The 27,826-nt window shown below is 40.4% G+C and overlaps 2 protein-coding genes across 11 annotated transcripts in view; one reads left to right on the forward strand and one right to left on the reverse strand.

Annotated features, from left to right (window-relative positions):
• BZW1 (basic leucine zipper and W2 domains 1) lies at nt 1–21,522 on the forward strand. 6 transcript variants are annotated; one of them, XM_073306381.1, is made up of 12 exons: nt 1–20; nt 1,480–1,553; nt 5,319–5,495; nt 10,608–10,702; nt 11,054–11,119; nt 11,479–11,614; nt 12,011–12,120; nt 12,549–12,719; nt 13,423–13,569; nt 14,692–14,830; nt 16,005–16,127; nt 16,990–21,522. In XM_073306381.1, the coding sequence occupies exons 2-12, from the start codon at nt 1,490–1,492 to the stop codon at nt 17,019–17,021; spliced, it is 1,260 nt and encodes a 419-aa protein (XP_073162482.1). In that variant the 5' UTR covers nt 1–20; nt 1,480–1,489; the 3' UTR covers nt 17,022–21,522. The 6 variants fall into 6 exon arrangements, with proteins under 6 accessions (XP_073162482.1, XP_073162483.1, XP_073162478.1 ...); XM_073306382.1 differs by lacking the exon at nt 1–20 and adding an exon at nt 154–277; XM_073306377.1 differs by lacking the exon at nt 1–20 and adding an exon at nt 192–281.
• The window catches only part of CLK1 (CDC like kinase 1), a 14,548-nt gene continuing 5,573 nt past the window's right edge, over nt 18,852–27,826 (reverse strand). For 3 of the 5 annotated variants that reach the window (XM_073306374.1, XM_073306372.1, XM_073306373.1), the window contains exons 3-13: nt 27,583–27,811; nt 26,074–26,164; nt 25,620–25,686; nt 24,393–24,509; nt 22,364–22,530; nt 22,194–22,288; nt 21,974–22,103; nt 21,438–21,520; nt 20,260–20,339; nt 19,241–19,331; nt 18,852–19,154 (exon numbers count right to left, since the gene is read on the reverse strand). In XM_073306374.1, the coding sequence (XP_073162475.1) occupies nt 19,002–19,154; nt 19,241–19,331; nt 20,260–20,339; nt 21,438–21,520; nt 21,974–22,103; nt 22,194–22,288; nt 22,364–22,530; nt 24,393–24,509; nt 25,620–25,686; nt 26,074–26,164; nt 27,583–27,811 (1,303 nt within the window). In that variant the 3' untranslated portion in view covers nt 18,852–19,001. Of the gene's footprint in view, nt 19,155–19,240; nt 19,332–20,259; nt 20,340–21,437; nt 21,521–21,973; nt 22,104–22,193; nt 22,289–22,363; nt 22,531–24,392; nt 24,510–25,619; nt 25,687–26,073; nt 26,165–27,582; nt 27,812–27,826 lie in introns of those variants that run through there. The other 2 variants (XM_073306375.1, XM_073306376.1) reach the window with 2 other exon arrangements.

The following is a 27,826-nucleotide window of genomic DNA, read 5'->3' on the forward strand; positions in this document are numbered from 1 at the left end:
ACTCCGTGGCGCCCCTCACTGTAAGTGTACGTGGGGGAGGGGCTGTGTACTGGGGGGTGGGCCGTGTCACGAAATGAGTGAGGTAGGTTCGTTCTCCCCTCCGGGGTGGGATGGTCTCTCCCAGCGAGTCTGTCAAGGCGAGGCGGGCCCCACCCTTTCCTCCCTCCCCTTCGCCGCGTTGGTTCCGCCCGCAGCAGGATTTAGCCGCCGCCTGCCGCCGTCTCCGCCTGTGTAGCTTGCAGCGAGGGGTTCCTGGACGTTTTCTCTTTGCCTTAAAGTCGGTGAGGCGCGGGCCGGGCCGGGCCGGGCCTCCCCCGGGCACTGGGCTGGGAGGAGTGGGGGCCGCGCCGCAGCGGGGCTCCCCGGGCACTGGGACGGGATGGGCCATGGCGGCGGTAGGCCGGGCCATGGCGGCGGTAGGCCGGGCCCTGCCGGGCTGTTCCCCCCCCCCCCCCCCCGCGGCGGCCTGGCCCTGCCGGGTAACAAAGCCCCGGCCTGTGACGGGGAGGCAGCGGCGGTGAGCGCGGCCCGGCTGGAGGAGACCCCCCCTCCCTCCCCCTAGTTCTACCGGCTCCAGAGCGCCTGCAGCGGCCGCCTCCGCCCAGGGAGGCCCGGTGGGTGCTGAGCGGCCGCGGCCGAGAGGGAGGCGGGTGGGGGCTGGGAGCTCCCCAATCCCCGCTCGGGCGGTGCGGCGTGGAGGCCCGCTCCTCCCCCGGGAGCGGCCACGGGATGCTGGGCCGCCAGCTTCGCGGGGGAGCCGGGGCGGGGAGCGAGGACGGGCCTCGGCAGGTTAGTCCCGCGCCGCACGCCTCATGGTCTGATGCGTGTTGTCCCGCCCGTCAATGGGTGAAGGGGTCTGGGTCCGCCGGGCTGTGACCCCGCTGTGCGGGATCGTCCCGTGTCGGCCCGGCCCGCGCGGCGCTGCCTGATCTGAGCTCCGGGTGTCATTAATGACGCCTCACCTCTGTAGAGCGCTTTTCCTTGCCTGTCACTGTGCTTTGCAACGGAGATCGAGATTATTCATATCTTACCAATAGGGAAACTGAGGTACAGAGAGAGTGATTTGCCCAAGGTCACCTCAGACGCCAAGAAAGTTCACATTCACCCTGAGGTTATCCTTTTATGTCTTTTAATTAGACTAACCTGTCTTTGCCATAACAGCTAGTAAATATTGCATGGCTTTAGTGAAAATGTACTGTGCTCTGTCTCCGAGTTACTTCAGTACTGTAGATGTTCTTAGCCACCAGGCAGGCCCAAGAACTGGCAGTGCAGGATTTGCATTTCATATCCCTGACAAGCGTGTGGTTGTGGAAAAGTAGGGGAGGAATGCACTCTAAGCCTTCAGCCCTTCTCAAAAAATAATTTCTTTTTAAAGTGTGGACTCCTTTCACAAGCAGGTGTGTACAGTAGCTGATACACATGCTTAGAGTTAAAATCATCTGCCTCTTAAGGATATCTTGAACTTTTCTTTTTTCACAGGGTGTCTTTTATGAATAATCAAAAGCAGCAGAAGCCAACGCTATCAGGCCAGCGTTTTAAAACTAGAAAAAGAGGTAAATATTAACCATTTTTGTGTGTTGCTCATGGTCGACTCTGTACAGAAGACCTATCAGCATGTGCTGTGCAAGAGAATGAATGCACACAAGCTTATTAGTACATTGTGTATGGCCCAGAGGTCCCCAAACTGGGGTGCATCCCTAAGGGGCTGTGGAGGAACATCTTGGGCCAGCCCCCACAGGGGTGGGGAAGGAGTGCCCCCTAGCTCTGCTCTGGTCCTGCATCCCCGGCACCTGTACCCAGCCCCGGTGCAACTCTGCTCTTGGCCCCATGCCAGCCCCCAGCCCAGGGGGGAGACTGGGAGTGGAGTTGCACCTGGCCACAGGCCTAGCTGCTGGCCTCCACTGCAGCCTGCCTGAAGCTCTGCTCTTGGCTCAGCCACTGGCTGTGGCCCCAGACCCACCTCCTGTGCCCTTGGTCCCCTGTCCACTTCCCATCTCTTCTTCTCCTCCCACCCCCCAGCAGTGGCCCTGCTCCCAGTGGGGGGGGTGGGGGGGTGGAGAGTGTAGGGGGTGTGACTCTCAAAAGTGTGGGGACCACTGGTCTAGCCTTTCAAGAACTTGTTTAGGTAGGTATCTGTAAATAAAGATCTATAAACTTAAACATGAAATGCATTTTTTACCATAATTATACTTTCAGTGTAGGCTAATTCATTTTAAATGTGCCTTGCACCATAAAAAACATCTTAAATTCTGATTATGCTCCTTTCCAAACAATAACTAATGTAGAACACCTTCAACCAGTGTGAAAGTTTGCTGTCATTAGATTTGTGGGAAAACTCAGGCTTCTTCAAGGGGTGTGGGTGGGAGCTGATGGGCTCTTCTAGGGTCTAATTTCAGTCCATGAAGGCAACTTTACTTCCTCTTTCTGTAACTAGATTAGTTAATGAGAACAAATATTCTAGCTGTTGAGGAAACAATAAAAGTGGAGATATAGGTAAAAGGCTAGAGTGAAATGGTGGAGTCATTGGTAATTGGAGAGTGGTGTGGCTAATAAGTAGCTGGAAGAAAACTGCCATTCTCTTTTAAAGAGGGAAATGGATGCTGTTTATAAATTAGGGTCTTGGCTTGCTGTAATCTAGACATTTCTTGAAGGTGAGGAGGGTTCTTACCTTCTCTAGAAGGCTGGCTAGCTCACATTTTTCAGTTCTCTAATTTCTCATTCTAACTGTAGTGACTATGAAAGCATATGATTAGCTTTGATTGGTGTATGAATTTACCTGATTTGTCTCAAGTAGAAGGAAATAAGGAATTAAATAGTCTGTAATAATAAGAGGTTCATCAAAGTAAAACACTGAAGATAGGATTCATGCTTATCTCAAAGTACAGAAAATCTGTTTCTCTGGTTCAGTGTTTCATCCAATGGCACATCTGATTTTGAAGTGGAAGAGTAGGGTTTAGTTTGGTTTTGCATATGAAACATTTCGAATTTAATTGTCTTCAAAATATTGCTTCAGTCTAGGTCTGTATTCCCTTTCAGTGACTCTGCTACCTCTGTTAGTCTTGTAAAGATGGCTGTTCAAAAAAGATTGCCCCCATTTCTCAGGATGTCTTTACTATGGAGACTATAATTGCATAGCTATGTTGGTGTAGCTGTGTTGGCACAATCCCATAGCATGGGTGCAGGGAACACCACCTCCCCAAAGTTTCCTACCTTGATGGAAGCACTGTTCAGTTGTCATAGTTTCATCTTCTGAACACATACTTAAGTTGGCATAGCTATGTCAGTCAGGTGTGAAATGACTCAACAGCTGGCAAAAAAATGGAAGGAAGCATTTGGGGGGGACTTGATCGACTTAAGGTTTCCACCACTGTCTCAGTAGGAATCTCCTACCTAGTTGACAAATGACAACTCCTTCAAGGACAGCCCTGAAAGAATGATTGAGGGAAGCTGTAGAACCTTCCCTTTCTGTTGCTTAGGCTTTTTCTTCACTACCAAAAAAAGTGAGGTGTTATGTTAAGAGCAGTCTATTTTGGAAGTGAAGACTGGCCATAGCAAGCATGACTGATCCCAAATACAAAATTTACAGGTTCTGTCCAGAAGAGAGAGGCTGAAACATGGCTAATGGAATGTGATTCTGAATCAGTTTTTTTTAGCATTTCCTATTTAAGACTCAGGTTTTTGTCCTAAATCTGTCTGCTCACTAAGTTCTGACACAATTCATTGTTTTCACACTCTTCCATGGCTTTGAAGCAAACCTCAGAGCAGGACAGTTGCATTCAGAATCTCTTCTGGTTAAGAACTAGATTTCAGTCCTTTCATCTGAGCACCGTGCAAATAGTTTTCAACTGGTTTAGCTGAAACTTGATAACAGGCAAAATGCTGAAATGCAAATGCTTTTTGATGCTTCTATTACAAGAGAGTGGTAGGCCTAACTAGTTAGTGACTAGTTCAGAAAGCATTAATATTGGTTTAAGTAATGCTAAATATTGGTTAGCCTCATTAGTGACTTGCACTTCTAATTTAAATGAGAAATGGCCAGACTCGTGTTAGATGATGTCTGGATTTGAAGTCCTAGCATCACCAGCAGGGAGGGGGACTGCAGCCTAGCTTTGCCTAGGTTAGGTTGCTTGGAGAAGTGCTGAGACCTCCCTTCGCAGCAGGAACTCAGGCAGGGGCTCCCCCATGACCTGCTGCCCATATGGGAGGTACCTGGCCACAGGGCCACCTACTTGGCTGTCTCTGGTGTGGCCTGGGAGGTGGTGGCTGCTGGGTCTTAGTTCAAGCTAGCCAAGGAGGGGCTTGGGCCTCTGAACGCCTTGGGGCGAGGAGATTGCAGTGGCATTTTTATATAGTAATTAATAACAAAAATCTGAGCTGTTATGGTAAGGCTGTGTCTATGTTACCACTTATGTCTGCAAAACATACGTCATTTGGCAGTGTAAGAACACCCCTCCCCACGAGCGACATAAATTTCGCCAGCATAAGTGGTGGTGTGCACAGCACTGTGTTGGCAGGAAAGCTTGTCCTGCCGACATAGCTATTGCTGCTCATTGGGGTAGTTTAATTATGTCGCTGGGAGAAAGCTCTCCAGTGCTTACAGCGGCACAGCTGCATCAGTACAGCTGTGCCACTGCAAGGTCTCAAGTGTAGCCATAGTCTTGGTAATCTGAGACTTTTTACTAAATTTAGTGTGACTGCTCCATTACTCTTGATTTTTTTTTTGATATATTTTTAGGATAAATCTTCAGCCCTAGCATAATCTGGCTCTCACTCTCTTGATGCAGAGACAGTAAAATGGGAAAAACTTGATATTGTTGCAAAACTTAGCAGGAAGAAATGATTGGGAAAACAGGCAGGGATTAGAATGCAATATGTGTAATTTTAAGTATTGGTGCTTCTTGGCCTTAAGTGGAGAAGACTTCGGAGTCAAAATCTTGTAACTTCTAAGTGAACAGTTAATTTGTTCAAGGCTAAACATAGTTGCATATTCTCACTGAAGTGATCAAAAAGATGATCAATGGTGGCTATTACTGCAGCTATTGCAGTTGATAACTGACACATTTGGGTCAAATGGCTAATGCTAAACTCATATGTATTTGTATTAAACTAATGGCAAAGTAACAGTCAGCACTGCCTATTTCTGGCTTCCCTGGTAAACTCAAACACTTTGGAAACTTGCCAGTTTCCTTACTGAATGAATTCCTGAAGTTGGAAGATGCTGATAAAAATAATACTGTCACTTTCTGTAAATTAAAGTGAGATTGAGCTCCTGTAACTAATAGGTTTATCAAATACCAATGCTTTCTCTTTTATTGCAGATGAAAAAGAGAGGTTTGACCCTACTCAGTTTCAGGACTGTATTATTCAAGGTCTAACTGAAACTGGCAGTGACTTGGAAGCAGTAGCAAAGTTTCTTGATGCTTCTGGAGCAAAACTTGACTATCGCCGCTATGCAGAGACACTCTTTGACATTCTGGTGGCTGGTGGAATGCTGGGTAAGTATCTAGCTAAACTTTTAAATATGGCTGCTTTGATAGAACACATCATTCTCTCATTTGGACTCAAATGACACTTGCACATATGCTTAAATGTAGGTTATTGATCTACTTTGTCACCCAAGTTTAAAAATGGATGCTATTTATTTGGATTGCCTCAAACTTTTGTGGTACATAGATTATGCTGTAACAGAGCATTAATTTCTGCTCCACTGGATTGGGGTGGCTGCTTGCACTGCAGCACAAATGGCTCACTTTTTAAATCTTATATCCTTGAACACAATGAGAATCACTAATTGTATTATAGGTTTCAGAGTAACAGCCGTGTTAGTCTGTATTCGCAAAAAGAAAAGGAGTACTTGTGGCACCTTAGAGTAACCAATTTATTTGAGCATAAGCTTTCGTGAGCTACAGCTCACTTCATCGGATGCATCATGAAAGCTTATGCTCAAATAAATTGGTTAGTCTCTAAGGTGCCACAAGTACTCCTTTTCTAATTGTATTATAGTGTCTCGTCTTATGATGGTTACCTGCTCAGGGATGGAAGAGCTCTTGTGATGGGTTCGGTCACAGAGACCCCCTTGGGACTGTCACCTGATGTGCTGAAGTTACCTCTGAGCCCATTTTCCACTGCCAGCTTGGGACTCCAGAACCCTGCCTTGTTCAGCCAGACACTAGCCTGCTGCAACACAGACCCAGGTCTGGTCCGTGCCCCCAAAGCAGCAGACTTTAACTAAAAACTGCTCAGCAAGTCCCCTATCTCCAGCACCCAGACACCCAGTTCTCAATGGGATCTAAACCCCAAATCCGTTTTTACTCTGTATAGAGCTTTATACATATAAACTCAAATTGTCCACCCTCTAACACTGATAGCAAGATATGCACAGCTGTTTGCTCCCCCAGAGGTTAACTTCACTTACTCTGGGTTTACTAATAAAACAAAAGTGATTTTATGAAGTATAAAAAGTAGGATTTAAGTGGTTTCAAGTAATAGCAGACAGAACGAAGTAAGTTACCAAGCAAAATAAAACAAAACACGCAAGTCTAGGCCAAATACATTTAAGAAATTGAATTGGTAAATCTCACCCTCAGATACATTCCAATAAGTGTCTTTCACAAACTAGACTCCTTAATCTGGACCCAATCCTTTCCCCAGTACAGTTCTTGTTAGTTCCAGCTCAGGTGGTAGCTAGGGGATTTCTCATGACTGCAGCCTCCTTTGTTCTGTTCCACCCGCTTTTTATGGCTCTGGCACAAGGCGTGAATCCTTTGTCTTTCTGGGTCCCCCACCCCTCCTTCTAAATGGGTTTAAGATGGATTCCAGTACCAGGTGACATGGTCACATGTCCTGTGAGACTCCAAGCCTCTTTCTTTCTGGCCTGACTTACATGAACACAGGCAGGCTTACAAGTGAACAGCCATTTACAACCAATTGCCCTGGTTAATGGGAGCCATCAAGATTCTAAACCACCATTAATGGCCCACACTTTGCATAGTTACAATAGGACTTCAGACTAATACTTCATATTTCTAGCTTCAGATACAAGAATGATACATTCATACAAGTAGGATGAACATACTCAGTAGATCATAAGCTTTGTAATGATCCCTTACAAAAGACGTTTTGCATAAAGCATATTCCAGTTACGTTATATTCACTTATAAACATATTTCCATAAAACATATGGAATGCAATGTCACAGCTCTCATAACTAATGGCTTTCTATTTTCAATTATTTTTTTCCATTGTTGCTTCCTCTCTTGGCCTTTATTGCTTACTACTTGCCACAGCACCAAAGCTTGGGGCTCTTGCTTCAGCTTTAAGCTGTCACTGTCCTGAGGCTTCCAAACAGGACCTCAGCATCCAGTACTGGCAGACCAGCAGCAACACTTCTTCGTAATGCAATATCAAGTTTCATCTGCTAAATCATCTCCATTTAATTATGGATACTGCAGCAGCTATTATTCCCTCAACAGTAAACTGCGCTTCTCGCTTCAAGTGACTTAACAAGACTTCTGATATGCTGCATCTAGGTCGCCTGTTCTCGCTACTGTAGAAGCGATGTATGGCAGTGGGTTTGGGAAATATTTACAGCAGGATTTGAGAAGAATGTACAAAACAGCAGATAAACAATCTTCAATTCCGTTGGGTTAGGGATGTTTCCTACTGTGAGGGGACACTGCCTTAAATGATTGACCTTGAACTCTTCAAAGCTTAAACGTTCTTCCATTCTAAAGTTTGTGCATAATTTGGCACGCTTGTCTTCTGTTATAACCTTAAAAAAGGTGCATCTTCAACAGTGAGTGTAACTTTTTACAAAAAGTAGAACTTGGATCATGCAGCATGTGCTTGCTTACTGTGATAAAGCTTTCAAAGGGTCGATTAACTTTAAATGGCCACTAACAATGGTATTGAAAATTTACTTGCATTTCTTTAGAACACTTGTGAAGAGCCTAAAGCACTGTACTAATACTAAACCACAGAACACTAGTGAGAGGGTTGTAAAGTTGCATATCGGGAAATTAAAGCAAATAGGCTGAGTGGCTTTCGTAAGGTCACATAGTACATTAGTGACTGAGTCAGTAGAACCAAAGGGTCCTGACTTATCCAACAAATTACTTCACTGTAGAAAGCACTACTTATAGTAGTGTCCACCATGTGCTAAGCACTCTCCAGATAAGAATGAACTGTCCTTGCCTCAAGGAGCCCATAACCTATGGGTAGACACCTACAGATGTTTACTGCTTGTCAAGTGGATTTGTTTGTGGAAGTGAATCTTCAAGAGACTTTAATATGACGAATAGGCCTTTGAGCTAATTTACAAAGCCCCCGGACCATGCACAGAGGGCAATATGGAAGGAAAAGCTTGTTATGATAAGCTGACAAATGGGCATTTGTCAAGGTTCCCACTCTTAAAACTGGGAAGAGGGCAGAAGGAGATATGAGTTTGGATAAATTAGGAGGGAAAAAATTATATAGGACTTTAATTACAATGCATGATGCCTGAGTTTGATGTGGTAATAGATGGGGAACCAAGTGGAGTAAGATAATCAAAATGAAGGGCAAGGAAGAGGACTCTTGCTCCTGTATTTTGTATAGGTTGGAAGAGGGTAGTGTGTGCTCTATGGATTCTAGAGAGGAGGATGTTGCAGTATTTGAGACAGGAGAAGGCCCTGAATGAGAAGTTTAGTGATGGATATGAAAAGATGTATGAGTTTTGAAAACTCTGAGCGGGAAGAAGTAGCAGGATTTGTTTGAGTGGGCAGGGAGGTGTCAGAATAACTTCCACTCAGGCCTTCAACCTGGTAGGGAGGTTGGCCGTTTTAACAGTGAGGTGTAGAGGTCTTGGGAGGGAAGATAAGCGTATCCTATCCATTCAAATAGGATGTGTTTCTGAAGTCTTGCTCTTATCAGATTACCACCTTTTGGGAAACCTCAATCCATAGTCTTCAGATATGGATGATGAAATGGGTATTGTAAAGCGTCTTGTAATTCTTTATTAAAAGAAATCAATTACTGTTTCCTTTGTAGCATCCGCAAATGTTAGAAAAACTTGTATTTCCACTGCTGGCTCTGCCGAAGAATAAGAGCTCTCTTCCCACATGAAGTGGTACCATTTTAAGTTCTTGGATGTTGTGTATTATAACAACTGACTTGACTATTGAATTCAATCTAATACCTGATTAGCACCTTCCATATCTGAACTCCAGTGATGGCTTCTTTGCTTTTTCATTCTTGAAATGTCACACATGACATCCCAAACACACTGCTGTGATGACCTGAGGGCTTGGCTACACTTACGTTTTATAGTGCTCTAACTTGCTGGCTCAGGGGTGTGGAAAAATCACCACCGAGTGCAGCAAGTCAGAGCGCTTTAAAGTGCTTGTGTAAACAGGCTCTTGCTTGGAGCTAATTTCCTTGTGGAGGTGGATTACCAGGAGTGCTGGGAGAGCATTATGGGATTACCATACTCACACTTCAAAGCACTGCTGCGGGAGCACTCCCGCAACAGCGCTTTGAAGTTTCCAGTGTAGCCATGCCCAAAATTTCTACTGTAGATCAGGCCTCTGTTGTCTTAAAGCAACAGGACTTTGTTGCCTTTAACCAGAAGTCCTGCTGTATAATAAATGAATTAACAGACCAGTCTTGATGTTGCATCTTACAAAGACTCTGTTCTAAATCAAAACTGACTTTCACCCCACTTGACCTGTCCTTGTGTACTTTTGATTGGCCTCTAACAAATTTGGTGTGAAGATCTAGGGTGGGATGTCTCAAAATTGCTCTCAGTTGGCCTAACTCCCTGGAATCAGCAGGAAGACTCCCATTGACTATCTAGAAGCAGTTGTACTAATGCTTTTGAAAATCCAATCTTAAATGTTACAAATGACTCGTGCATAGAAGTGATATTTTGCTGTGGGATGGAGCCATGGTTGTCTATTTTTTGCTTTCTCCTTTGACTTTATTGAGGTTAAGCTTTAAAAGAACCTTCCAACACTAAACTGTGATGCTTTAATTTCTGAGCCATTCAAAACTTCATGTGTACATGCAACTCTACAACAGTTATGCTGTGCTTCCAGGGCTGGGTCACTCAATTTGACAGTTATTTTTAATTTTTTTTAATCATGTCTAAGTGACTTTAGATGCTATATTTAGGATTAAACAAATTTACTCTTGTAGCTGCAGTTGGAAGGAAAACTTTCATGATCTGTTGGGTCATGGGTTTTTTGGACAAACTAATCAATGTATTATGGTTCTCATAATACCAAGTACGTTTAGTGTCTTAAGCTCTTCTGTTGTGCAGAATATCAAATGAGAGTTATCGGTCTATTGGTACATCTTGACTTAAGTTTCAATGCAACAATAGCAGATGACAAAGTAAAATTGTCTGCAGGCTTATATTTAGTTCAGTGGTGTAGTCACCACTGATCTTCAGTAAAGGACAGCTATAAGATTCAGCATTGTACAAGACTAAACTTACAGCAGTTCAAAGGGTCACATTTTACTGATTCTTTGCATACATAAGCAAAAGTGTAATTCTTGGTGATCAAAAAAAGTATTAAATTAAAACTGGTATTTCATATTTAAAGTATTAACACTAAAACTTCTTCTAGCCCCAGGTGGTACTCTGGCAGATGACCTGATGCGTACAGATGTCTGTGTATTTGCAGCACAAGAAGATCTAGAAACCATGCAAGCATTTGCTCAGGTGAGTCCTGAGTGTACACTCGAACTTGCCTGAATCTCACCTTTATGTACAATGGTTGATAACTAGCTGTCATGTTTAGCATTGCTGTGGAATAACTGTCTCCAAAAACTGGTCTTGGTGTTTAGATAAAAGTTTAGGTTTATTTGATTTTGGAAGCCTCTCAGAAAATGGCCTTAGACATGCAGCATAAAAAAAAACTGTTACTTTGTAGGGTGGCAAACTATCATTGGTACAAAAACACCAGACTTCCAGACTTGTTAATCTAACCAAATGTTCAACAAAGCCGTTTGAAACTCATTCCATTTGGACTCTAAACAAGGCAAAAAGTAATGTACTAATTCTGTCTTCTAGGTTTTTAACAAGCTAATCAGGCGTTACAAATACCTGGAAAAAGGCTTTGAAGATGAAGTCAAAAAGGTATTTAACAGGCTTCAGATTACAGCAAAAAACCCTGTGGCTAAGCTTCAAGATGACCCCACACTCTAAAAGGAAGAGTGCTGTGACTAAATCTTCACTTACTAGAATAAATTTCCTTATCTTAATGTGGCATTTGATTATATAAATGACAACTAATTTAGTGTGGGATTAAATTTCTGTCAGGGTAACATTCTACTCCTGGTGTGATCTTGTATTTCTGCCCATCATAAGCTATCATGATGGCCAGGAGCAAGCCTCTGTATCTTAACCTTTGGTTCAGGGAGGCACTGACTACACCAGCGATATTTAAGCTTTGTGGCTTCATTTTGGAAGGATTACCATTAGTCTTTCTATTGCAGCTGCTGCTGTTCCTAAAAGGTTTTTCAGAGTCTGAGCGGAACAAACTGGCCATGTTGACAGGTATCCTCTTGGCCAATGGGACACTTAATGCATCAATTCTCAACAGCCTCTACAATGAGAATTTGGTTAAAGAAGGTAACTACTAGTACTAAACAATTCCTTTGGGTGGTGAAGGGTACTGGGAGCAGGGACCAAGAGGCCTTAGTGTGACCGATTAAACCAAAGCTAAAATTTGACATAGATGTGAACTGTGGCAGCAGCACTCTCTCTGCTGCATTACAGTGAGTCTTCTCCAGTGACACAATCTGTTGGCCTAACTAGTTTTGAAGCGAAATTTAATTGGCAGTCTTCTACCTCTCTTCCACCCCAGCATACACACACCTGTGTGAAGGTTTGTCACAGTTCAGGTAGCTGATTATATTATGGAATTGAAGACCCCACAGGATGGGGAGAACCATTAACATTGCAAGCAAGTTCCTCTTCCTTTCGTACTGAACTATTAACAGTAACTTTCTAACTCCTGTTGTGCAGGTGTTTCTGCAGCTTTTGCAGTAAAGCTGTTCAAATCATGGATCAATGAGAAAGATATTAATGCAGTGGCTGCTAGCCTTCGTAAAGTCAACATGGACAACAGACTGATGGTTAGTAGTCGAATGACCTGAACGCTGTTATCTGTCCTTACTCTTGCAGTTACCTGTCCACTTGACCTATCTGAATTACTAAAACTGGTATGCAGTGTTGTAGTTGTGTTGGTCCCAGGATATTAGAGACTAGGTGGATGAGGTAACCGTTTACTGGACAGACCTTTTGTAGGTGAGAGAGAAGCTTACACAGAGCTCTTCAGGTCACCTGAAGACCTTTGTGTAAGGTTGAAAGCTTGTCTCTCACCAGCAGAAGTTGGTCTAATTAAAAGATATTACCTCACCCACTTTGTCTCTCTAAAGCAAACTTGGCAACCCTAGGACTTAAATGTGTCCCAATATGAAATGCAGGCACTAATAACTTCCTATGCATGGGAGTCAATGTAAATGTTGGAGTTTATTTATTTTATATATACATATATTTTTAGGAACTCTTTCCAGCCAACAAACAAAGCCTTGAACACTTTACAAAGTATTTCACTGATGCAGGACTAAAAGAACTTTCAGAATATGTTCGGAACCAACAAACCATAGGAGCTCGTAAAGAGCTGCAGAAAGAACTTCAAGAGCAGATGTCACGTGGAGATCCGTTTAAGGATGTAAGTATACATATATTTAAACCAGATACAAAAAAGTGAACTTCTCAAGTTTCTTGACATTTTTTGTGTAGTTTATTCCACAAAGAATAACTCACCATTACTTGGATCTTCGCTTCCTGGAATCTTAGAACCGAGATTCTTATTAATAGAGTGAAGGGAAAGGAGTCAATTTACAGAACTGTTTACTGGGCTGTATCTAGTACCTGAGTGAGAAACTTGGCAGCTGTTGGAAGACTAAACCTGTAATGCATCTGTATGTCTTACCCACCTATCTGTCCTCTTTAGAGGACAGAACTCATGGGTACTCTGAATTTGGAGTGGTGGCAGAAGGAGTATTCGTTAGATGAAGATGACTCTAGGTGTCACTACTTAAGCATTAAGCTGCTAAGTTGAAGTAGAAAGTCTTGGTGTTAGTGTCCTCACTCTTCCCACCAGCTCAAAAAACTGATCTTCTTGGTCTCAAACATTTACTGGTGACTTGCATTTAATCTTCTAAACTAATGGTGCAGTACCTGGTATTTGCATTGTAAAATGTAAAACTTATCCCTGCTTCTTGACCTATGACTGAACTGCTAGTCTCTAAGGCAATTCAGACCTTTGAAAGGGACTGTGAAAGTGAAATATAAATATTCTGATTATAAGCCACAAAGGAAGCTGTTTAATCAGTAGCTTTCACACTAACATTAACTCACTGACTTTGCAGATAATCTTGTATGTCAAGGAGGAGATGAAGAAAAATAACATCTCAGAACAGACTGTGATAGGCATAGTCTGGTCTAGTGTAATGAGCACTGTGGAATGGAACAAAAAAGAGGAGTTGGTAGCAGAACAAGCCATCAAGCACCTGAAGGTATTTGCTGTAGCTCTGAATAACTAAACTTGCTATAAAGACAATTAGTCTTATCCCATTTTTTCCCCCTAACCTAATTATACCATAAAAGTCCTGGAGTGGAGTATAATGCACCCTCTTCAAAGTAGAACTGCATCCACATGAAGGGGGGAGATTGTACTATTGGTGTAGTTAAAGTAGTTCTACTTTCTGTAGTAGACAAAGCCTAACTCTGTACATCATGTAGCAAAATGGACTCAATCTTGCTTGATGACTCCAGATGCTCTAGTAATACAAATGAGATGCTACTCAATGGAGGAAAAGATTGTTCCCACAGGTAACTAGTTTGTATTAAAAACACTAGTGTGGATTTCAGACACCATTCTTAAATATGCAGCACTTGATTGTTGGACTCAGGGTTACTGTCGTCCCGTAAATCTTGATAAAGTCCATTTCACCTCAAACTGAAATGTTTCCATCAGTAGTAATCTACACTTACAGAGGAAGTTTGAGGTCTTAATCTGATTTAAGATTTACTTTGTATGTTTTGATGTGATGTTAATAACTTGTGCCTTAATGGTTTATGACAAATTCAAAAATTAAAGCTTTAATAAGTAATTCTGATCCCCCATACTTACCCACTACTGATTTTATATTGACAAACAGCTTAAAAATCAGTATTACCTGTTGAAATTATATTTAAAAAAATTGAATTCTGCCAAGCCAGTAGATGGATTGAACCTTACTTAATCAGATAAATTTTTATGCATATAACCAGCAAGTTTCTTGTGTAAATTGCAACTTTTTTCAGAAAATTCAAAACTGTATAAATGGCAAAAATAGCAAATTTCTGTGTTTGCAGGGAATTAATTTTACAGTTAAACCTAGACAGTATCAAGGATGGAATGAATCCTTAAAATTAAGTAATGTTACTTGTAAAACTCATTCTCCTTTACATTGACTAAGGTAACCTTCTTTTTTAATTTTTCATTTATATTTTTGCATTAAAGACCCTTTTCTCTAAGGGGGTGGGGGAACCTAGTTTAAATCAGTTTGGAGGTATTTTCACAATGTCTGTGCCCTCTGAAATAGTGATTTACACACGGCTGGAAATATATATCTAATCTCTTGTATTCTTTACAGCAATACAGCCCTCTGCTTGCTGCCTTTACTACCCAAGGTCAATCTGAACTGACACTCTTACTGAAGATTCAGGAGTACTGTTATGACAACATTCACTTCATGAAAGCCTTCCAGAAAATAGTGGTGCTCTTTTATAAAGGTAACTAAAGCTTTAAGGCTGCAGAATGTAACTGTTTGCAAAGACTTCCAGCTCTTAAGTCAGAGCTCTGAAAACCTAATTTCTGACCTGTGGCAAACACAATTGTCAAGATTCTCTGCAGTCAGTTAATTGGTAGCTGAAATCCTGGTGCTTGCATGCCCATCTGTACAAACCACTATCCTTAGCCATTTCAGGTAAATTGCTAAACCGCAGTGATGAGCAAGGGCCTCCATGCTAACTCATTAGAGAGAGTTTTAATGTCAACTGCTAATCTTTGGCTGGAGTCTAGTAGCCCTGGTGCATTCTTGCCCTATCAGATCAGTCTAGCTTCTACACAGAGAACTTGCATTTTAAAGTTTTCCATCTATTAATAGCAAAAATATATATGGCGTATGGGGAAAAGAAACATGAGCCAGTTTTCTGGCAAGAGCTGTACAGATTAGCCAGACAGAACCTCCTCTGGTTTCTGTACTGCTTAAAGCTTCACCACCTGTCTCTTTCCATAAGTTTGCTCACTCTGCATGGAGACAAAATGGTTTTCTACTTCATCTCTGCCATATGGCTGCATGATGGCACTCCAGGGACAGGGCTGTTACAGGCCTTTCTTAAGGAGCACATATGGACTACAAACTGTCTACTTTCTGGGAGTAGATATTAAACAGAAGTAGGATATGGTGTCAGTTCCTTCTGTGGGAACTTAACTATTTCCTGACTTTAAAGCAGTCTCCTCTGAGAGTAGAACTTAAATGCAATTTTCACTAAATACAAATCTTGAAACTTGTCTCTAATATAGCCTCAAGTTGTTAGCATGACATACAAGAGAAACTGACTAGTCACATGACTGTCAAATAGACTTCACTCCCCTCCTACTGCATCTCTTTCAGAAGAAAAATTGTCCTGTCACCTTTATTGTTAACAAATGGTGACTTTGGTATATGCCATAGACCTGCATGTCAAACTCTACAAATGGGTACTCAGTTTAAACAGTCTTGTTCCTAGTAGTGTGTGGAATGGGAAGCCTTAAGGGAATGAGTATATGGGGGTGAAGGGTGACCATGTGCCATGGCTGCCAAGCAGGGGTGTGGCTGGGAGAACCTAGTAAGCTAGCCCTCAAAGCAGTATGTTGGCACAGACTACTTCCACAGTAACCCTGCCTTGGTATGTCTTAAAACAGCTGAAGTTCTGAGTGAGGAACCCATCTTGAAATGGTATAAAGATGCACATCTTGCAAAAGGAAAGAGTGTTTTTCTGGAACAAATGAAAAAGTTTGTGGAATGGCTCAAGAATGCTGAAGAAGGTAATTAAATTGTGACTGACTGAAATGTTAGCTTGAAGTTAAACCACCGGAATGGGTTTTGTAAAGGAACACTAAAATCCCTGGTATAGCTAGCCCCAATCTCCTCTTGTCTGCACCAAGGTAAAGTCTCCCTGTGTAGCCACTTTCTGCCTCCTGCCAGCATAATTATGGCTCTATTGTGAGGAGAGCATCTCCTGTGGACATAATGCTGTTCACACAAGTGCTTTTGTTGGTGAAACTGGGTTAGGGAGGGTTTTTTCTCCCCACACACCTGACAAAAGTGCTAGTGTAGACACAACCTGTGGGATAGAAGTTCCTTAATGATAGGCTCTTAACCAAGCAGTGTAGACAGAGGGAGTCTTACTAAGCTTTGTTCTTCCTGTTTGCGTTCCAACTTGGATTGGATGTAAGCAACAGAATCTGAGCCTATGTAAAACTTCCACAACATGGTGGCTGTTTTGAAACTGCCATTTAAAAGTTCAGCTGGCATAAATTAAATGGCCTAGTCTCATTAGCCTACTAAGGCAGCCACTGTTTACTGACTAGACTGAAGACTTATCCAGTGAGTTAATTGTGGGCTCCTCTAGATGAATGTCAGGTCACTTCAATGCTATGTTCAAAACCTCCTTGCACTGCAATTAATTTTACCAGAATCTTGCTGATTTGTGTCTAATCTTTAGACAGTCATGTATGACTCCCAGAAGCATTGACACTTACTGTAGTATCACATACCCTTTTGAAATGCAAAATAGTGTTTTAGGCTGAGCTGGCACTATCCTATTAGTTTGTTTTTGAAAGAAATGTGGACTATGCAACATGAGTTAACCAATGTTCAATCTCCTAATTTTTTTTTTCTTTTCAGAGTCCGAGTCAGAAACTGAAGAGGGTGACTGACTTGTGAAACTGTGTCCTCAGTAAAGCAAACAGGAGCTGTAGATAAATGTCATGTCTTGTGTGTCCTTTTTTGGTTCTTACATCCTACCTCCCTGTATCAAGCATGATACAAGGACTCTCATAGCAAATTTATTTTAACTGTTTTCTATAGTTATTGAAGATACTGGTTTTAGTTTTTAAAACCATGTTTTAAGTAGCTTACAGGAGCTATAGATTTGACTCTAACATTGCATTAGTCCTTTCAGTTATGTTTCTACCTCCTGTATTTTCTACTGTAATAATGTAAGTAAGGCCTTCCACAACCACAAATCATTTTATCTTGGGTTTTCTATATAAACATTTACAGGTAGTCATAATTTGGTAAATGAGATTTGTTATGGAAATTGTTTGCAAATTAAACTATACATGTGTCTCACCTCCAAAAGGCCATGGGGGACAGAAGTGATTTGGCATGAAACTTGAGAAATTGTACTAACTGCTATGGAAATAGCTTCTCTATGTAAGTCTCTTGATTTCACAAGCACTGGCTTATGCAGGTATGTTCTTCAAAGTAATACTCTAAATAGGTATTGGCTAGCCTTTTATATGGGGGGGCTGCCAAAAATGCCTAAGAACTTAAATTTGTTTCTGTACAACTTCTAGATCCCTAGTTTTGCCATTCAAGTGGAAGATAACTCTCATACACCTGACCCTAGCTGGCAAGATTCTGTAGTCAAACTTTTTTTTCTCCTGCCAAGCAAAGCAAGCCTACTAGCTGTCACATGCCTATTAAACTTGCCCTCAAGTTTTAATGCCATGTACTCTTATTGGTTATGGATCACTAGAACTCATGCTATAAAAATGCATAATTAACATCTCCAATAGCAAAGGGAGAGACCAAAAAGTCAAAGTGTAGCTGCAGTTTTAATTTTTTACTAAAGGCAAACTACTGTTCAGTGGTACTGCTCAGGGTCTCACTGCTAATTTCTGGTTCACCTCAAACCAAACCCTTTCCCCTCATATCACTGAGTTTCTATAGTGTTAATCCTACCTTCTAAAGGCCATGCATTTAAGACATACTATGCACATGCATCTTGTGGCAATAGGCTTACTAATGCTACCTGTTTTCAAAAACCCAGCTATGCTAAACACTGAAATGTCTAGATTCTTAATGGTATCACTTTCTCAGGACATCCTTGTTGAATCAAGAATAGGGAGACCTTTGGAGCCATGTTGTCAGAACCTAATGAAAATTCCCATTGTGAGTGAAGTACTTGTTAGAGTGATCTTGGTAGAACTTTGGCACACATGTATTCAATAGGTTTCTACTGTAGTGATCTGCTTCCTTTGTAACTTGTCTTCTAAGGATTTTTTTAAAATAAAGTCCATCCTTCAGTTTTGCCAAATCAAAGTTAACTTGTGCTATATGGTATAAACCTTCCTGAGTTTTACAAATTCAATACTCTTCCAAACCTGAATTGTCCACTCTTAATCTAGTTTGATCACTGTTTTTAATTTTTCCACCTTTTTCCCTCTGATACTAGAGGTACAGCTTCCTTGGCATAATGGTGAAACTAGCTTAAAATACAGCAAATGCCCTATCTAGCTCCTTACATAAGATAAATGAGCAGGTGAGGTAGACTAGTTTATTGGCCCCACAGCTGTGGGTGACTCAAGTGTACCCTCACTTCTAAATCAGCTTTAGTAAGTGCTCATTACCTTATACCTATAGGCTTTGTTGTAAACATCTTTTCCTGCTTCAGCACAGGAAGTGCTAAACCAACCACCCTGTTGAACACAGTAATAAACTTTAATCATTAACAGTCTAGGAACCACTACTGCTGCATAGAAGCCATTTCAAGCAGCTTTATTGAAATAAACTTAAGTGTTCAAATAAGAAACATGGTCATGATACAAACAGGACATTTACAAAGCTAACTGTACAAAATAAATAAATCTTATGTTTTGTTGACTGACACAGTCTATATCTGCTCTGGAGAACTACAAGTATAGAGTTTCCTGCTTTAGGGCAGAAAAGAAAGGATGGGTCAAGGCCTCATCAAGAGTAATTCTCTTGGCTGGGTCATACTCCAACATTTTTTGAATGAGGTCAAACAGATTCTCATGGTCCAAATCTTGACAAAGCATGAACTCCTAAAAAAGGGGAGGGAAAAAAAGCAATGTTAGTGGAGGAAACTTAATTTTTTTCTTCTTCATCGAACAAAGTTATCAACTCTTACCTTAAGTGGTTTACAGCGTCTTGAAACATATCTACCTGCAGAACTATGTTCATCCCAGTCCAATTGGTTATGGTGGAAATACTTGCGCTTCCTGCAGATTAAAAATTGTTTGAGAGGCAATCACAAACCAATGTTCTAAAACAGTAATATGACCATCAACTAATCCTTTGGGAAGAGGCTAGAAGTGTATATTGTTAATACTTTCACGATGCAGTTTTTAGAAGGTAACAACACTTAAAGAACAGATATGCTATCATATAGAAATGGATGAACCAGGCTAATCTAATCACATATCTCACCCCTGACACATCAGAAGACAGAGCAGAAAGATGTGGACAAGTGAAGAAAACAGGGTATTTGTTTTGAACAGGTTTGACTCAGATCAATTATCCTTTGCAATGTATCTGTACATAACTGACATTTGACCTATTTCAGCCTGAGGTGAGGTAAACCTGGACCAGAAGACAGTTTAATTATGGAAATCAATTTAAAAATACTGTACTCAATTCATTTGTCCCTGTCAGTAAATAAGAAAGTAGTACCTAGCTCAAGCACCCCCATGTCAGGATGAAGATACCTGTGCTGAGGTTCCATTCCTGTCTTTTCTTAGTACAGTAAGTCAGTGCTCATTTGCCAACTTTCACCTAGGTCCAGCCTCAACCATGCAGAAAGGGTAGTGCATAGAAGCCACCTTTCTGAAGGCCTACCCACCCACCCTCTGCAGACCATCACACTGGAAGCAGAACTCTGCAGCCAGCATAGGTAGCTAGAGGTAAGCAGGTTTTTGTTTTGGGGGGGTTTTTTGGCGTTAGCTCAAGTCAATATTACACTGTCCTGAGATATCTATGCCCCTCAGACACTTGTGCATTTTCTACAGCCCCAGGAAAGCAGAACATTGCTGTTCTCAGCCACAACTCTGGATATCTAACCAACATACGAACTGGAACTTTAACTTAGATGAAATTAAAATCTACTTGATTTTAAACCATTATAAAGCAAACAGGTTTGAGTATAATTACCTGGTCTTCTCTATCATGTGAATTGGTAAAGGCCCCAGTATTCTCTCCATCATTGCCAAATGCTCTTTACTATCATGTGTCTAAAGAAAGAGTAGAAGAGTTAAGCTTATTACCCTCCTCTAATTTGTTTAAAAAAGTCTATTCAGGAAGAGATGCTAAGGTGTTTTGTTCCCCCCCCCCAAGTTAACTGCAGAAAAACCATTAAGTAGATGTGTGGATTAATATACAATTGTCAAGTTTTCCAATTCATATTTTGACAACTGTACTTCCTTGGCTTTTCACTTGTCAGAAGCTTATTTGTAGAGGTCAACTTCCACAAATCATTTACAACTAAATGTTATCACAAAACTAAGAAACACTTTCCTCACATTGGCAGATTAAGTTAAAAAATACCAGTATCAGCCTTCAGTATTAGCATTTGAGGTGGTGGGCTGTTTTAATAGAGTTGGTCAAAGAAGAAAGTTTAATGGAAGCTTTATGTTTTCATCTAAACTTAGAAACAGAGTCCCACCCAGCTCTGATACTAAAGCAGTTAAGCAAGGCTAAAGTATTAAAGCTTTATTTTTAAAAGCTACCTTCTCTCCCATAACAACTTGTTCCTACTACAAGCACATCCAGGAGACTGGCCTTTTTTGGGTCATTTTTAAAATGAAATGTGTTTAGAAATACAACTTCAGCATAGCTTGCTACAACACAGTCATTAAAATAAAGCTTACAGTTGCATTGCCTCAGTAAAGCTTTATACCTGCTAAGACTTGGACATGCCCAAGCAATGTACCTAAACTACTGCAAGGGAAACAAAAGCATGAACTCTGGGACTGGAAATTAAAGGGGCCACTGTTTTACTCATGTTTCAATTTTAAAGCTACATATTTTAGTTATGGATTTAGGATCTTGAATCTATTTGCTGAAGACAACTTTTCTGATCCATAAGTGACATACAGTGAGAACAAGCTGGATTTTGGAATTTTTTTAATGTATCAACCATGTTGGTAGCATACTATATGTGCCTACATAGGCAGAGAGAAGCTTCACAGTGAACAGGGGTCATTTCTGTGCAGCTGTATGTTCTCTTCTTTATGTTCCCATTACAAAAGAAAAGGACAAATGGTTTCCTCACCATCAGAATGGCTATAGAAAAGTATTCCCCCGCATATAAAAAATTTATAGTTACCTACCGGAAATACCGTGAATCCAAGGTAATACTCTATGAGAATACAGCCTATGCTCCAAACATCACAAGGTTGTGACCATCCCAGGGCTGTCAAAAAAAAAAAAAATTGCAAGATTCATATCCATTTTGGGAGGGGGGGGAAGCAATACCCTTTAAGTGATATTAAGCAGTTAACCTACTCCCAAGTGGTGATGTAGACAGATTAGTAAATTAAACAACTGATATCCATTATACTATGAGGGCAACTGAAAGCAGAGTTCTCTTGCTAGCAAGTAAATGGCCTAGGGCATAGAAAGCCAGTATAAGTTTGCCAAAATGTTAAACTATCCTCTGAAGCAACACCAGCTCTAGAAAAAGTAGACTTGGTCTGAAAATGCAAACTGACCTCAAAAAATGCTGCGTATCAGAATGACTACTTAGGGCAATAATGTAACAAAAAGGTGCTTCAGAATTAACAAGCACTGCAGACAAGAGTAGAAATTACTAAAAATTCAGTTTTTCTAAATAAGCTGGTTTGAAGTTAAAAAAGTGTTTTCTGACCTAAAATAACTTCAGGAGCTCTGTAATGTCTTGTAGACACTAGAGTACTGTGATGTTCGTCATCATATGTTGCACTTCCAAAGTCCACAATTTTGATGTCTGGATTTTTTAGTGTGCGTTCATCACGTTTCTAAAAATGAAATATACAGCATTAAATGTATGAACAGAATAAGCCCCAGAGATATGTTGTAGCGAGAACAATTTGAAACTACAGATTTACCAGTTTGGGGTTATACTCTTCTACATAGTCAGACTTCACAAATAAAATATTTTCAGGCTTCAGATCTGTATGAGTCAATCTGTTCAAGTGTAAAACTGCAAGAGAAAATGAAAATTAGCAAGCTATTTAAAGAATAATTTCAACAACTGAAAAATATTAAACATACTTACAGTTTACAGATTTGCAAATCTGATATGCCATCTTCCTAATGTGGTCAAGCCGAAATGGCAAAAAACTGTTCTCTTTAATAAAGTCGTAGGTACTGAGTCCCAGTAGTTCAAAAACAATGCAAACATGACCGTGATGTTCAAACCATTCCAACATCTGTACACAGCGACTGTAAACAAAAATACCCGGTAAAATGTACTGTAATACAGCAGATATGCTATGTCAAGTGTTTACATAAAATGGCTGTATCAGCAGGCATATCAGTACTTGACCTGAACAGAGAGCATGCAGTTATTATCCCAATATATAGTAAGATTTTCCTGTTTGAATGTATTGTTCTAGCTTAACTGGGAGCTAGAAGAATTAAAGGGAAGGCAACACAACAATTACAGATAAGCAATCTCCCAGCTGACATCAGGGACAACCACAAGCCAACTGCACACTTTCAAGCTCCACTTCAAAGTGACACAGCCTAGTGGTTCTCAACCAGCAGTCCGGGACCTCCTGGGGTTGGGGGCACCGCCAAGCAGGGCTGTCATTAAACTTGTTGGGGATCAAAGGCTGAAAGCCGAAGCCCCACCACATGGGGCTGAAGACTGGTGACCCAAGCCCCGCCACCCGGGGCTGAAGCCGAAGCCTGAGCAACTTAGATTTGCAGGGTCCCCTAGGAAACTGCCCTGCTTGCCACCCCATAATGCTGGCCCTGGCTCTTATATGCAGAAAAACAATAGTTGTAGGCTGTGGAGTTTTTATAGCATGGGGGAGTACACATGCTGGCTCAGAAAGAAAAAGTTTGAGAACCCCTGACAGCCATTTTACCATGATGGGAGATTTGAGATCAAAAGTTTAAAAAAAAGCCTTTCAAGGAAAGGTGGAGAAGAGAGCACTGTGCAAGCTGCCTAAGGCTCTCCAGCATGGTGGTGCCTGAGAGATCTGACAGAGCCATGCTGACAGAGAGATTCTGTGAAGAATCTATACAGAGAACATGAAACAATGGGTGTTACCATACACACTGTAACAAGAGTGATCAAGTAAGGTGAGCTATTACCAGCCGGAGAGGAAAAAAAACCTTTTGTAGTGATAATAAAGGTGGACCATTTCCAGCAGTTCTCAAGAACATGTGAGGAACGGGGGGGGGGGGGGGGGGGTGTGGAGGAATAAACATGGGGAAATAGTTTTACTTTGTGTAATGACACATCCACTCCCTGTCTTTATTCAAGCCTAAGTTAATGGTGTCCAGCTTGCAAATTAATTCCAATCCAGCAGTCTCTTGTTGGAGTCTGTTTTTGAAGTTTTTTTGTTGAAGAATTGCCACTTTTAGGTCTAATCGAGTGACCAAAGAGATTGAGACTGCTGAATTGGAATTGATTTGCAAACTGGATACAACTAACAAAAACTATTTCCCCTCCTACTGTTCTTGTCAACTGCTGGAAATGGCCCACCTTGATCATCACTACAAAAGGTCCCCCTTCCCCGCTCTCCTGCTGGTAATAGCTCACCTTTCCTGATCACTTGTTACAGTGTGTATGGTAACACCCATTGTTTCATGTTCTCTGTGTATATAAAAATCTCCCCACTACATGCATCCGATGAAGCGAGCTGTAGCTCACGAAAGCTTATGCTCTAATAAATGTGTTAGTCTCTAAGGTGCCACAAGCACTCCTGTTCTTTTTACGGATACAGACTAACACAGCTGCTACTCTGAAACCACAAACAGAAATAATTTTGTGGAGGGCCAGAAGCATACATAATTAAATAGCAAGTAAAAATACAGTCCCCTACACCGAAGGGTTTAAAAATCTAGATTAATAATGAGATAGGACACTGGGGAAGATAATAAGCATTGGAGACAAAGGAAGGAATTAACAGAATAAGGTTATTGCATTATTTAGGTAGTACAATGTCAATCTTAGTACTTAATTTTAATATTACAATTATGGTTTAAGAAAGTCAGAGGAATTTTAGAAAAGAGTCAAAGGAAGGAAGAAATCCTAAAAACTAAAATATCTTCCATTCTAATTCTATACTTACAATGTGCTCTTGGGATCTGATGCATTTAAATGCTCCAATACCTGTATTTCTGAACGAGCTGCTTCACAATATCTATCAACATTTTTTACTATTTTCACTGCTACGTGTCTACCTTCCCTGTAAAATAAAAGTTTTTGAATGGTTATAGACAACTGCAGAACTATAAACACAACCACCATAACACCTCACACAAGCTTCCTTTACAGCAGAATTCAACTGCAAAACTCCCAGCTAACTAGCAAATTATCACAACATGATTTTAGTGCTTTTCATCCTTAAACCTATTTTTAAAAGAACATAAAGGTTCATACATTCAGACACAAAACTTATCAATTTTCTCCACTAATTATTTTCTTTCTAATGTGTTAAATATGCCCAATCATAAATTATGTTGCATCTCAGTTTGAGAAGTTTGATTTTATCCTACCACTTTATTTTTAGTCTTTGTTATGTACTAAAATAAAGTCATGATAGCAGGTTACAGACTATATACACGTGTCTCTCTCTGTCCCAGGTTAGCATTGGATAAAAGTTTGATATACTAAGATGTGGTGTATGTCAGCCATCTTAAAACTTGGAATAGTCAGAAATTGGATATACAGTTCTCTTCAATGTCATAAGCAAGTAAAAATTACATTCTGGAATAAGGTATCTACAACTGAATTATGTAACCAATAAGAGTGTAGACTGGATTCCACAATAATTATAGATACAAACAGGTACTATTGACTGTCAATTATGCAGTCCATTAAATTGAATGCAAATGTATGTATTCTTGAGTCATCAAGTGCTTGTTATATACAGATAATCCAAATATTAAATCAGACTGCACCTTCATAAACAGTAACCTTGCAACTGTGTGATAGAGAAGAGTAAACTGTTTAAATCATGCTGTTTATTGTTCTATAGAAATGAGATTCCTCAGAGATGCACGTGAACAACTCTCAATGAATCAAAATGGAAGTCACGTACAGACAGCTGTAGCATAATGGGATCCTCTAACTGGTCAAGGATGAACTGTAGTTTGTCTGTATCAGTGCCATTATATATAAATAGAAAAACAATGAGTATAAAGACACTCAAGAAAACTAACCAGCCAAAAAAAATTTTTTTAAAAGGTTCACATAAAATGTCAATATATATTCACTACAAATTTGAAACTGTTTTGTAAACTAGGCCAGGCTGGCACTGACAAGAAAGTTACATTTATAAGAAAAAATTACTTACGCTTTGTGATCTATGCACTCCACTACTTTTCCAAAAGCACCTTCGCCCAGAGTAGCAATAATTTCATCTAAAAGAGAAAAAAATCTCAATCAAAGAAGTAGTGATATTCTAATTAGTTATTCACAAAACTAAATTCTATCAATGCAGATTAATCTAGGCTGTGCCTCTATAAAAGTGTAACTAAACATCTCTAAACTAGAATATTTATTTTATTGAACTCATCAAAACAGTTACAGCTATGTCATTCCAAATTTCATTAACTTCATTTACTGTTTTGGAAAATGAATATCAATGTTTAATTTCTAGAGAAAAAGAAAAACAACCCCCCCACAAAAGCAAAAAAAATAAAAAAAATCAAGAAAGAAAGAAAAAGACTTCCAAAGCCCCTGACATCTTATTCTAAAAGAAATTATTCTATCTGAAAAGTTAATAAATTTTGAAAAATATTCTATACATCTTGCACTTAGTACGTCTCCACTCTGACAGATCAGGTGACCCTCCTCATCATCCTCTACACTCCTGGATCTTTTCCTTCGGTGACTCTTCTGGAAACGGCATGTGGGCGGCACCAAGATCGTCCAGCCAATCAATATACCCGAGTGAATTCAGGGCAGAATACGAAATTCATTCAGCGGGGAGATATTCAGGCATTCAGATACGCGCCAGGCCACAAACGGTTGGCAGGAGCAATTTCAAATTCAGTCCCCAGAAATTCACAGGGCACATAGTTTATGTTACAGGAGAAAAACATGGCAAGGAACAGATTTTCAGATAAGATACTCAAAGTGGCAAGGCAACAAAAAATTACAACACATTTGTTTTTTCTTTTAAAAAAATGGTTCACTTGAAGCACTGAAATTTATTTTAGGATTGCAGTGTCCTTATTTGCAAGTCTAATGCTGTAAAACAGCAGGATTTAATATTTACTTGTCTATATAAAATAGCCTTGTGGCCAAATTAGGATACCCAAGTTAAACAAATCTGAGTTTAAAGTATTCATCTGAATTAAACATTCTTCTTGAGTAATAGTTCAGAATAAAAAAAGTCACAAAAAGATAAATCTACTCCAGACGGCTTCAATTAAAGAGTTATCAAAAGTATAAACCAGGGGTTCTCAAACTGGGGGGTCGCGAGGTTACTACATGGGAAGGGGGGGTGTCACAAGCTGTAAACCTCCACCCCAAACCCCACTTTTTCCCTCCAGCATTTATAATGGTGTTATAAATTAAAAACACATTTTTATATATGGGGGGGGGGGGTCGCACTCAGAGGCTTACTATGTGAAAGGGGTCACCAGTACAAAAGTTTGAGAACCACTGGTATAAACCATATTGTCTTCAACTGTTCTGTCAACTGAAGTTAAGCACAACTACATTAAGAGATCAGACAGGATGCCCTGCCAGTGGATAGGCAGCATGCATGTCAGATACTCAAAACAATACTGCACTTGTTTATCAGACATTTTGTTAATTAACAGTTGCAAAAAAAAACTTGACTGCACATATGTCTCTCCTTGTTATTTCAAGATCATTAAAGTTACTAAGTTTAACAAAAGTAAATATAAGTAATAGCTTGCATATAAATGGTTTGGATTTTGAGCAAGATGGAAATATGTACCTTTCATGACGAATGAAGACTTACATTTTAAGATATATGAGGGGCAATACCTATGTTTCAGGTAATTATTAAATAAAGGTGATTAGTCAGTGGTTATTACTCATTCATCAGTGGAATTCTATCTGATAAACAATTATATGCTCTAGGGTTTAGCGAGTATATCTGTGTGATACAGAAACTTCTCATCCAAGGGGGAAAAAAAATCTAACAGAAAGAATAATTAATATGAATATTAGAAATAAGACCTTCCCGAACTCGCACACTTGACTGCTACTGCTCAGATGAGAAGTTATCCTCCCAAAAAAAAAAAATAAAAAAAATAAAAAGTTTAAAAAATTACTCATACCATTTGTGAATGATGATGTGAGGCACTGTGATATGTCTTGTGTTTTCTTTTATAGCTACTCCTCCCACTATGGCCTGAAGACTTGCTACTGTGGTTGTGATAACCATTTTCGTGATCTCTGTGATGGTGCCCATTTTCATACACTTGACTGTAATCACTTCTATATTCTTCAATGTAACGCCGGTCATGATGATCTCTTTCATTTACGGAGCTGGCTTCCGAATAATGACTAGAAATAAAAAAC

This window comes from Lepidochelys kempii, chromosome 11 (assembly GCF_965140265.1).
Source record: "Lepidochelys kempii isolate rLepKem1 chromosome 11, rLepKem1.hap2, whole genome shotgun sequence".
In the NCBI taxonomy this organism is placed as follows: domain Eukaryota; kingdom Metazoa; phylum Chordata; order Testudines; family Cheloniidae; genus Lepidochelys; species Lepidochelys kempii.